General features: G+C 39.3%; 1 protein-coding gene across 2 annotated transcripts in view; it reads right to left on the reverse strand.

Annotated features, from left to right (window-relative positions):
* The window catches only part of LOC137993535 (E3 ubiquitin-protein ligase rnf213-alpha-like), a 191,815-nt gene that overhangs the window by 92,153 nt on the left and 87,162 nt on the right, over nucleotides 1-12,500 (reverse strand). For both annotated transcript variants that reach the window (XM_068839453.1, XM_068839454.1), the window contains exons 17-26: nucleotides 12,325-12,484; nucleotides 10,741-10,970; nucleotides 10,268-10,585; nucleotides 8,117-8,949; nucleotides 5,331-5,485; nucleotides 5,160-5,234; nucleotides 4,852-4,958; nucleotides 726-876; nucleotides 373-589; nucleotides 25-283 (exon numbers count right to left, since the gene is read on the reverse strand). In XM_068839453.1, the coding sequence (XP_068695554.1) occupies nucleotides 25-283; nucleotides 373-589; nucleotides 726-876; nucleotides 4,852-4,958; nucleotides 5,160-5,234; nucleotides 5,331-5,485; nucleotides 8,117-8,949; nucleotides 10,268-10,585; nucleotides 10,741-10,970; nucleotides 12,325-12,484 (2,505 nt within the window). The remainder of the gene's footprint in view (nucleotides 1-24; nucleotides 284-372; nucleotides 590-725; nucleotides 877-4,851; nucleotides 4,959-5,159; nucleotides 5,235-5,330; nucleotides 5,486-8,116; nucleotides 8,950-10,267; nucleotides 10,586-10,740; nucleotides 10,971-12,324; nucleotides 12,485-12,500) is intronic.

A 12,500-nucleotide genomic window follows, 5' to 3' on the forward strand; every position in this document is an offset into this window, starting at 1 on the left:
GAACACTATATAAAATTTCCTCACCGAAGGAGATACATCTAGATGGATTACACGAGAAAGTGGAACATTTGCTCTGACTTCGTGGGGTAGAAGTGAATCTACAAGCATGGAAGAGTCAGTTGAATTGCCATGTAGAGGTACCGTGACATGCAATGATGTACTGGGGCTGTGAGATAAGACTAATTCGTTATTCACAAGGTTTGGTAACTGCTCTGTCAAGCGACGAACGAAAAGAGTTTTCCCCAAGCCTCCTCGATCAGATGAGACAACTCGGACACAGAGCCTATGGATAAGTGCAAACGAGCAAATAAGAACTGATGTAATAGGAAAGAACATTAACCTAGTATCTTTTACTCATATAAATAAACATACTTTTCTGGATCTAAGAAACCAGCTGAATTCCAAGTGATTTTGCTGTTGTTAATGTGTTTATACTGAGGTGGAGGGATTTGGAACTGCCTTTTAAGGTAGCTTTGAATGACCGCTGCTGAAGGACATAGGGGAGCAGCGACACGATGCTGATCCAAGGCTGCTACAATATTTGCACGACCTTCATTTTCACTGCTACAAATTACCACCAATCCGTAGTCTACAAAAACAGACAAAAAAATCATTCAACTGGAGGGCAATGATGCCGAACAATGACAGAAGCGTTCTGACATAGCACTCCCCAAATTAACAATGTGAACTCTAGACTCAAATCCGCACATTGGCTGTCTACTTACGCTCTCCAATGTTGCCAGCAAGCCCCTTTGTCACTTCATCAAGCAAGTCCACAGCCTGTTTGCTGACAGAGAAATCTAATTGGTCGGCGTTAACAAGGCAGTAGAATCGACCTTCTAAGTCTCCAGTGGCTCGTCTCCACAAGAGCTCAATCTACAGAAAGGAAGATAGAAAAGTAGGAGTCTTTATAACTGGGACGCAATACTACTACTACCACTACCACTACTACAATCTTTATTTCATTGCGGGGTTACTTTCACTTCAAGTGGTCCTTCAGTGAGCCGTAGAAATTAAGAACACTATTACATAAGTTACAACAATATCTAAAATTATATTAACTAGTGATCTTAAAATACAGTAATGGAAGCAGTACAATGAATTTTGATTAAGGATTTACAATATACTAAATATTATTTACACAAGCTCCTAGAATGTACACAATACAAATTATACGATTTTACTAAAAGTTATATAATTCACTTAGGTTTTACTTCATTTCACTTAGAATATCTTTGAGGAACGGTTTAAAAAGAACTAGGCTTTCCTGTTCTCTCGCCTCCACAGGGATTTTATTCCAGAGGACCGAACCTCTGTAATCAAGGGTATGTTTTTCTGTCTCTAACTTAAGTTTAGGAATATACAAGTTGATAGATGAGTTTCTTAAGTCATAAGAGTGGACGTCAGAAACATTCTGAAAGATATTTCTTAACCACGGCGGGGAGATATCATGAGTTATGTTATACATCAGAGTAGCGAGTTTTTTCATCCTCCTATCTACCAGTACTTCCCAACCCAGATCATCCAATAGCTCTTTAGATCGTGTTTCATAATTTGAGAGGGTCACTATTCTAGCAGCTCTATTCTGGAGTTTTCCCGTTAATCCTATCCTATATATGCCCATACACAACTGGAAAAATCAAAATAGGGCAAGATAAGTGCTTTGTACACGATTTGCCTGGTTTCAAACGGAATAGTTGGACTTAACGCTTTAGAACCGATAAACCTGCTGATATCTTCTTTGAGATTTCTTCAATATGTGCTTTCCATGTGAGATCTTCATCAATCGAGACTCTAAGGGACATATAAACGGTCACCCTTTCTATTGGTATGTTATCAACCTTAAGTGCAAATTATTAGAGACTAGAACAAGTTTGGGGCGACTCCCTATCAACATGTATTTTGTTTTTTTGACGTTTAAAGTTAGTTTATTCACCTTTAAATGAAGGGGTAGTTTCTAAAGAAACTGTGGTGCTGCGTCGGTGGTGGGGAAGTAGTATACAAAACTTTGGTTTTATCAACGGAGTTGATAATGTAAATTGGCCACCGTACAGAGATTCTAAAAGCTTACGTTTCGAGCGTTAGCCCTTCGTCAGAGCGAATCGAGGGAATATGGGTTACGTGTAGTTTTTATAGTAGAGTAGGAGCTACGCTATTGGTGGTAACATGGCAACGTGAAAAATAGGAATATATTAGTTAAATGAAAAGCGTTCGTTAATACCGTGAGGATTAAGGGTGCCGATTTGAAAGATGAATTTTTGTTCCAGATTCTTGCGGCTTTCCGTCGTACCTAGATGTAGGGAAAGGCCGCAGATAGCCATGTGTTTTTTGGAGTGGTTAGGCAGATTAAAATGGCGAGCGACTGGCTTGGATGCATCCTTGTCATTCTTCTCAACATCGCGAAGGTGTTTGCGGAATCGGTCACCTAGTCGTCTACCTGTCTCACCAATGTATAATTTATTGCATAACGTACAGGTTATGCAATAAATGACATTTGCGGAGGTACATGTGAAACGAAGGAATGAAATAAGTGGAGGTTGCGAAAAGATTCTACCAGTCTCGGGATCATTTTGGAATAATTTAAAATTACTAAGAATGATGCTTTTGACTGCGTGATTATGAGGATGGAAAGTGAGGGTGAATGGAATTCTGTCATTCTTATCTTTTTGTGGGGTTTGTAGTGATGACTGTCGATCAAATTGTTGGGCGCGATGATGGCCCGCTTTGACCACAGAGACAGGATAGCCACGTTTTTCGAAGAACTGGCACATCTCCTCTGATTTGCTGGAAAAATCGGAGTCATCACTATATAGACGTCGAAGTCTAAGAAATTGAGAATAAGGGATGGAGTTCTTGACATGTGATGGATGTGACGATGAATACAACAAATAACTGTGTGAATCAGTAGGTTTGTAGTGCACACTAGTGCATAGCGCGTTGCCTCTAATAGAAACTTTGATATCTAGAAAAGCCAATGAAGTTTCCGAAATTTCCCAGGTATATTTAAGAGCCGGATGAAAAGAGTTGACGGAGGTTATAAATTGATCGAGTTCTTCTCTGCTGGATGAAATAGCGCCGATGCAGTCGTCGATGTAGCGGCCGTAGAGTTCAGGTTTGGGGCCGTTGTACTGATTAAAAAATTGGTGTTCAACATATCCTACAAAAAGATTAGTGTGGCCGCTTTTGGCCATACGAAACAGAGCTGTAGCAAATAAAGTGATAGAACAGGCATAAGCTATCCTATCAGACAACGACTCCATTGTGAATCTAAGAACGGTATCTATTTGATCACTTGCAACAAATGTAATGTCCAGTATATTGGTTCTACAACCAACGAGTTAAAAGTCAGATTTCGGAACCACACGTCAGCCATGAGTACAAAGAAGAACACTTGTTAAGCTGTGATACACTTCAACAAAGAAACTCATGTTTTGTCTGATTTCGGGTTCGTTATCATCGAACAAATTTGCAATTATAGCGATCACAATAGCCTCGACGACCGCTTGCTTACAAGAGAAGCTTTTTGGAGTGCACAACTTTGCACCCTTCAACCTTAAGGGTTGAATAAAAGATCAGAGTTCAACTCTAGGACTAGAATTAGATGTAATTAACACCTGGGTCTTACCACCCACAAGTGTTTTCCTTTTGACTTGTATAAAAGGTTTTTTAGCTTTTGATTTTTTAGATCTTTCAGTGCATCAATCGTTCAAAGGCCTAATCAGGGATCTTGTTACAGGGCTGAGATTAGAGCACACTATGCTGGAGTTCAGGGGCTGTTAATTAGGTTTATTGTTATTAACCAGTCAAAGGCCTTCCCTTTCGGAACCTGTTACGAAGAATTGTGAGCTCGAAAGCGCATTTGTTCAAGGGCTTTGATTTGGGATTTTGTTGCGACATCATCATCTTGTTCTTCGTTTCATTACGTAATACCTTAGAGACCCAGTGCCTATATTTTTTCACACGTTAATATTTTTTACACGTTAATTTTTATTGTTACTTTGATTGCAGTCAAATTTTTTTAGCCTATTTAAGACTTAAGTCATTGACAATTTTTATTCCAAGTATTTTTAATCCTGTCACACTGATCTGAAGAAGCCCGAAGGGCGAAACGTCATTAAAGTGTCTTCACCATCGAATAAGTTCGCTGTTTGCTCCTTTCACACATATTACAAATTTTCGAGTGTAAGCGTGTAGTATCCTTTGGAACCTTCTTCCAAGTGGAATCACCATTGGTAAGCAAATTCCGCATTCAAATATATATATATGTTTTTGTTTTCAGATATTTTTACTATGCGACTAATCCAGCCTGTTCATGACTATAATTGGTCTATTTTCTCGCGCTCTTTCTTCCCCTTTTCGTTACCATTATTCAGTCTGTTTTCTTGAGCTCGCGCTAGCCTTTTTTTCTTCTGCTCGTCTCTTCATTCAGTCTCTTTCTTTGTCTCTCTCACTGATATTTCGACTGTTTTCTAGTGCTCCCAGTCACTCCTTTTCACGTTGAGCATTGCTTACTCGTCTCTTGCTTACTGGTTTTCTCTCTCTCTTTCTCTTCTTTCCTTGTTAACATTGTACGACATATTGAGACATTTCTGGTTATTTTTGGTTGACTTTTTTTTTTTTTTTTGCTTGTTTTACTAAAACGAAGTAACGCAGTGCACTTGGCACGCGAATTCCTGTCAAAAAACGCGGGTTCCAACTCACGCAACTGCCCGCCAATGACGACGACAATAACACCAACAAGTCCACTGTTGATTACCACGATACGGCAGAAAAGGAAAGCCATCCACATGTTTTATCAGGATAGGCGGGAAAAGAAAAGAATAGAACGCATTGTGTTGTATCAAAAGTTACCTCCTCTGTAGTTGTTTCAGGAGAACAAATAAGAACCTCTTCTTGGCTTGGTAAGAGCTGATCTTTGTCGTGCATATACAATGCAAGTACGGTGGCAAACACGTCCACTACAAAAATGAAACGAAAGAAAAATGATTCTTTCAAATTTATTCAGGTCTACCCTTTCTCTAACCAAAATTCTTTTGAAAAAACCCATCAAAACATAAAATGCCCTTTAATTTTCTCAAAAACGCATAGCAATGTGGCATCGACCAGCAAATTGCATCCTATTTAAACATGCTTTACTTTATTTAAAGGTTGGGTCTTACCTTTTGGAACAAGCATAAGGTTAGGTCTCCCACGTTTCAGGAAAGCTGGAAATGTAAGAGGCTTTGACCCTTTATCTAAAAGTTTGAAAAAACAGCAATTATAAGGGTGGGTTTTTTTTCCATTTATACAGTAAAAGTGTCAGTTACGTCTAATTTGCGATCCAACCATACCTTTCGTTGCTAGCTCTCTTAGAATGAGTCCCAGCTGAGAAAGAGTAAGATACTCGCTGATCACTTCCTCGTTATCTTCGTCCCTGTTTCCTTCTTGTCCCGAGAAACTCTGAGGGAGTGCAAATGATCCACCAACTGACTCGTCAACACTTCCACTACAAAGAAATGTGACAACAAACCTCAAGACGTCAAGACGATTAGACTCGAAATTCGGTGTTATCAAACCTGACGAAGGGAAAACCGTAGTAATGGATAGAAAACCAATAAACTCAACCCACATGTGATGCAAAGACCTGGAATCGAACCAAGGCCACAATGATGGGAGGCAAATGCTCTCTCCACAGCACCAGCCCTGCTCCGTGTTTCACTCACCACCAAAGCAGGAAAAACAATCTCTCATTATAGAAAGTCTATGGATAAATGACACATGCAAAAAGCGAAACTAGCTTAGTCATGTGGGGTGCATGATCAGCGTAGTGAGAATGCATTCTTCTCCCAAAAGCGTAACCCGGTATCAACTTTTGAAATAGACGCCATCTGTTGGTTGAGCTTGTTGCTTGTCTACCCTGCTCAGAAATTTTTTTTCCATGTTCTCAGGGTGTCATTCCCTTCTGCAAACTGGAAAAGTAGTGGAAGAGTTATTAGAGTTCACATATAAATACTAACATTAATATTGGAATAATACTGACAAATTTATCAACTCTAAGGTGTCCTGATCTATGAACTGCTATTTTGCTTATCTCTCACGCAGTTTGACAGGAATGCTTCTGTTATATATGTTAAAGCAGTGCTACTTTATTTGCACCAGGATTTAATAAAACAGGAAACTTTAGTTAACAGTTGCAAAAGTAGCACTATAATGTTATTCGATGAAAAAGAAAGATGCTAATGTTAGCCAAATGGCATCATAATTTAGAAGAATGAAAAACCCAACTGTTGAAATTTTGATTATATAGCTGGTATTGAATGCGTAACTGTCAGCATAGCTATTATTCTTTAATTCTGTCCAATTAAGGATCAATTTGGATAGTTTCAGATAGGGTTTTCCTTAAAAACAGGTAAACTGTCCAATTTAGAAAATATAGGACAGTTTGTCTAAGCCAATCAAATCCCACAAAACAAAACAGGCAATAGAAACTAGCCAATCAGCGCACAGCATAGCGACAGAGCTGTTGTCTCTGTTTGTAGTAGTTGGCAATGGCGGAGTTTAGCCACGGAGATTTACCAAAATTTTCCATTTCTCAGGACTTTTTCAGCGATATCACCACAAATGACAGATTTCCTACGTTGCCAGAAAAAGAGCTTGCCAACCTGAGAGGCAAAAACCAAAACTAAAACACCTCCAAGAGTACAAAAACTTGGCTAAATGTTTTCAGAGTGGAAGGTGCAGCGTAACGAAGCGAGAAAGTTGGAAGATATCCCTCGTCATGAGCTAGATGGAGTTCTTTGCCATTTTTTCGCTGAAATTAGAAAAAAATACGGTCACGTATACGAACCAGAAAGTTTGGCTGTCGTGCAGTGCTCGTTGGACCGTCATTTAAAAAACTGTGTCAGAAACTACAGTGTTTTGCGGGATCGTGAATTTGCAAATTTAAGGCAACAACTTGAAGCGAGCGCAAGATAACGGAAAGCGAAAAAAAAATTTCTCTCGTGCTTTAAGCGAAGCAGACAAAGAATTCCTCTGGAGTTCAGGTAATTTAGTTTGCCTTTCTTTAAGGATAATATCTTGACTGCCCAATTACAACTGTCTAGCTATATAATTAATAGGTAACAGGACTACCTGCTTGTCCAATTTGGAAACAATTGGATTCAAAACATTCCTCGTACTACCAAATTAGACTCAGCCTACGGCTCAGCCTTTCGTCCAATTTTGGTTGTCCTCAGAATTCTTCGCATCCAATTATTTCCAAGGAAAGATTACGTTTATACAAACGTTGGCGGTGTAGCACTTATATTTTAAACAGAGTTCACTTTATCCTCTATTCAGTTAACTCTGTTTAAAATATAAGTGCTACACGGCCAACGTTTGTATAAACGTAATCTTTCCTTGTACTTGTACATGTTCATTGCCATGACTTTAACATCTACAGTTCCCACGGCCAGCTCCCGTCTGACCTTGTAGCTCAGTCGGTAGAGCGGCGGAGATCTAACCCGAAGGTCGTGGGTTCAATTCCCACCCTGGTCAGAGTTTTTCTGTGTCCTTGTGTGGGCCCATTTCCATCGGTAGGGCTAACGCTCACATGGTTGATATGGGATAGAAATCTAGTACTTCACATTACTCTCTATTCAGTTAACTCAATTATTTCCAAATTGGACAGCATGTAGTCCTATCACATATACTAATAGCAATACAAATTTAAAGTGTGGTAAATACAAACACTATAATTAATTAAGCTTCACTGAAACATTAATTTTGAAGTGATGTTTGTACCGGAGGAAGAAATCCCACAAATAAACTAAAGTCTTGAACAAAAAGGGTTGAGAATATTAAAAACAGGGGTTATACGTCCTCAATATCGCACATTATTAGCCATCCCCCTCCCCCTACAACCAATGTTGATAAGCCCAGCTTCGACACGCTTTGTTTCGTCTAGCAACAGTGATCAGATTTTAGTCCAAAAGCAGAGTTTTCTCAACAACTTTGTCCAAGATTGTAGGTATGAGAGAATCAATGGAAGGAGACTTTTCTCTAGATGGAGGAGTGGGGGGGAAGGAGTTAGCCTTAATGATATTATTATGTGAGGGGGGAGGGGTTTTGAAATTAATTATTGCACCGTCCCATATACCTGTTACCATCAACTTGATTCTCTTGGTAAACAGCGGTCTCTTCGAAGTTGATTTCTAGGGCAATAACTGGATTTTTTATAGCCTCATCATAAAGAGATTCTAGGTCAGCGTCATCGGATTCTTCTAGGCACCATAGCAACAAGTTATCTTCCTCTGCATCGACACCCAGACTTGCAAGAGCACACAGAGCGACCTGTTCCGAGTACCCCTCATCTTCAGCAGCACTGATAAAACGCCGGATTTTTGAAATACCTTTTGGTTTTGGTTTCTTCGCAGATACAGACTGTGCCTGAGACGTTTTTCCCACAGTAGAAGGCATCCTTTCAATGTAATTGTTGTTTTGACACGACAGCTCCCGTGAATTCGAGTCATGGTTGTCTTCACGAGGGGTCAGTGTAAAAGATGGAAGGGTGCTAGTACATTTGCCTTGCTCTAACAAGTCTTTAAAGGCGCGCTGAATAGCTGCCTTCAAATGTGCCGAATCCAAACTTGGGCGAACGCTTTCCAGTAAAGTAAAAACTTGATAGTTTTCAACATGAAGTTGACTGCTATTGCATGCCGTTGCGAGTTCTTTCCGAAGGAGCATAAGCTGCTGTGTTGTAAAAAAGTTCAACTCTCGATATACTTGCCGAGCATTGCTGACATTCTTCTTCCAGATGGAGTAACAGTCTTCCATATCTGTACTCACACGTGCCAGCTCCTGGGCGATTGTTTCGCCCACGCGTTGATCTTTACTGCAATGGAATTCTTGGCACCAGTGCATTCGATGAACAAAACCAGATTTTACAAGGTTCATGAATGCCTTTGCTAGTCTCATGATGCCTTCAAGATTCTGCAAAGTGAAGGGAAAATTATCATGTCTTCATCAAATTCAAAGAAATAAAGCAATGGAGTAACGGCAATTTTGTTTAATCTATCCTAGTCCTGCACTCGTAACTGTATTCTTGACTGGAAACAATAGCTGACACTTGAATGAATGCTTTTAAATATGAATTATTCATTAACTTTCAAGTGTCTTTTCATTTGCGTGTTAAAACGGACGGGGTTTTAACCATTAAATATTTCGTAAATAATGTTTGATCTCAAGAGAATTATACACCAGACAAAACCTTCATGTGATCCCAGAAATGTTACCTGCTTGTAATTTTGTTTTCAGAAGCACATGATATATCCAGGGCCGGGTGGAAGTGCAAAATATAGAAATATAGAAATATATAATACATAAATATAGAATTCAATGTAACGAAATTATCTCAGGTCCAACATAAGTAACTTTTCTAATACCATCAGAATTGACAATTCTGATCCCAGATCCAGAGTAACAATCCCTTTCCCAGGAGCTTTTGACACGAGGAGCATGTTAGTAGCAAAGGGAAATGACGTAATGTAAGAATGTGTTGCCCTAATTCATGTATGCTTTATACATGAAGTCTGTGACAAAATTCGTTTGAACAGTACACGACTATAGAGATCTGAAGCTTTCACGGCTCACTCTCCCCTCACAATGTTGTCTCAACGCGAGTTTCTGAGCACATTTGCCAAAACAACATTGTGGGGGGGGGGGGGGGGGGCAACATATTGTAACATGTTTCAACAATTTTGTCCGAGAGTGCGCAGAATAAAAAGGCAAAACACTAACCCCACCCCTACATTTTTTTGTTGACTGCATTGCACTGGAAATCTACGAGACGGTTTACGGACAAACTAGCCGATTCGTTGCAGGTGGATTGTTAGTAATCACCTCGAAAAAAACAACTCGAAATCCTAACTCGAAAATCCCACTTGAAATCCAACTCGAAATCCTAACTCGGAAGTTTGTCTCCTCATACGAATGGTTAAAAATAAATAAATAAAACAAAGGACCCGAGCCCCACATAGATAAAGATGCAGGTTATGAAGATCCATTGGAATTTTTGGAATAAAGAGATCCATTATGATACCAACCGCTTAAATTTCCCAAGAAGACTACAACCGCGACAGTGGTCCCTATCACAACAGTAAAAGGTTCTAGCCACCACGCTACAAGACCAGGAAGAATCATTCCACGAGAGTTCTTAAAATGGAAATGCAGGATTGTTCTCCGTGCCCAGTAGTAACTAAAGTGCGATCTGATGGAGGCATTTTTTTCATAAATACAGCGGTTAACAAACCTTTACGAAAGTGTCCACGTCATCTTTCCCCTTTTCAGCCCTTCCAGCAACCAGCATCAGTTTACTTTGCAAATCTTTCAGTTCGTCAAGTGAATATATTTTGTCATGTAAACCTCCTTCTTTCGGTGGTACAGTCAAACGTACCACTTGATCCAAAGATAATCGATCTTCTTCATGGGAGTCTTGTTGAAGAAACTTACCGACAACGTACACCCCGCTAGAGTTGATCATCTTGGCTTGAACTAATGAAGTCATGGCAACTGATCCATGCGATTCTTTGACTGTCTTAAGCCATTGCAAATGCCGGCTAGTGTCAAACTAACAAAGGCAAATCACACAATCAAATCACTTGATTGGTTTCATTGAACAGGGTATCTCAGTTCGCTCTCACCCATCGGAACACTGAACTAAAAAAGAACAGTAAATTATCATGATCTTTTCATTTCATTACAATAGAAAAACCTTTTTCTCACCAATTTCTGAGGCAATCTTTCATCAGCCTTGACGGCATTCCACACTGGTTCGCATGCTTCTATCAACTGATCAAAGTTTACTTTGTGTTCCTCAGTTTCTTTAAGGTCAAAAATTAGAGGAGCAAACCCCAAGCAGCTCGTATGGAGATTAGATATGCGATCAGTTTCCATGTCGCTTTCACCAGAGGAGATCAAAGCCAGGTCGACAAGAACTTTTAGCTCTTGTGTTGCTGCGGAAAGATGAGCAACCAACAATGGGCTAGTTAATTGATCTGAAGTTATGACGCACCGAACTCAGAGGCTCTTAAGGTGATTCCTCAGTATTGCACTGCACATCCTCTACTGCGCATACGTTTTGTCAAATTTGCAGCATTGTAAATATGGCGTAAGTCGATCATACACGCCGAAACGGTTCTCAAAACAGGTGAGAGAAGTTGTGAAGGACCAATAATTCTTTGCCAATAAGCACGCGCGTTCCAAGAACATGGCGAATTTTGTTGTTTTGATCTACGATAATCGAGATAGACCGGTACGGGCACGGTGACCTATACTTTATATTGCATAATTTTGGTGTACAAATGATCCTTTTTAAACAACTAAAAAAAAAAAATTATCGGAAGGGAAAAGAAGATAGAGCTAAAAACTTATACAAAGCCCCTTACCCAGGGATGTGAATTATGATCTTGAAAACAACGACTTCAGAAACGTTTTGAGTTAACATCGTTTTAAGTTGAGGGATTTTTCCATAAACTATATAGCACAGTGGTCCATATGCTCTAGACCTTCCACCTATCAGGTGTTTTTTCAAGTGTTACTTTAAAAGCCCTCTCGTTTAGCTACAGCAAAATGTACCCTGAGCCGATGAAATAACGGGCGTGATTAGTATCAGTGCAGGCATCAATGGGGTAAGATTGGCCCAATATATCTCTTAAGCAAGCACGGTGACTTATCTTTTTTATTGTAAATCTCAAAACGAGGATTAGTAGGGAACATTCCGTGAAAGTTTCAAGAATATCGATCGACTACTTTTTTTTCTCAGGAATCACCTTAAAAAGAGTTTCTGTTACAAGAGAGTCATTACTTGGAACAGTCTGCCTAGCGACGTTACGCAGGCCACTACTTTGAATAATTTTCTTGCATTAGTTAATTAATCTTATTAATTAATTAATCGTTATAATGTCACATCCGACAATGGAATAGGTTATGCTGTAATACTTTTAAAGTAAATTAAAGTTGTACGTAAATTACATTTTTGGCATTTCGGCAAATTAGATTTTTAATTGTAGTCTGTTATTTCTACTATTTCTATTAGTAATCGTAGTTGTAAAACACGGTTCCATGGGAGAGCATTTCTTAGTGAAATGGACTCTGTGATGAAATAAAGTTTTGATTGATTTTTTGATTTGATGCACTACGTTTCTGTTCGCATTTGCTTAAACATTTCTTACAATAAGATAAGAAAACTTCCTACTCCAAAAACAATGAGCTACCCAAGATGACAATTGTGACCACTTTGTCCTATTTTCTTTCTCAGGAAACTAGGTCAATGTTGACTTGACTGAATATTACGTTAGCTATGCTTACATTTGATAGTTGTGCGAAGCCAGACTAGCAGCTGCTTACTCTCCGTCACCTTCTTCAAGCATTGTAATTTATCCTCATCCAAACATGCAAGTGCTTGACCAGTTTCCGAAAACTTGTTTCCAATGGAGTGTAGAGGCTTCATCTTGAATTCAGTTGACAGCTTTAATAATATTACC

The sequence above is a fragment of the Montipora foliosa genome, chromosome 2, assembly GCF_036669935.1.
Source record: "Montipora foliosa isolate CH-2021 chromosome 2, ASM3666993v2, whole genome shotgun sequence".
Classification (NCBI taxonomy): Eukaryota; Metazoa; Cnidaria; class Anthozoa; order Scleractinia; family Acroporidae; genus Montipora; species Montipora foliosa.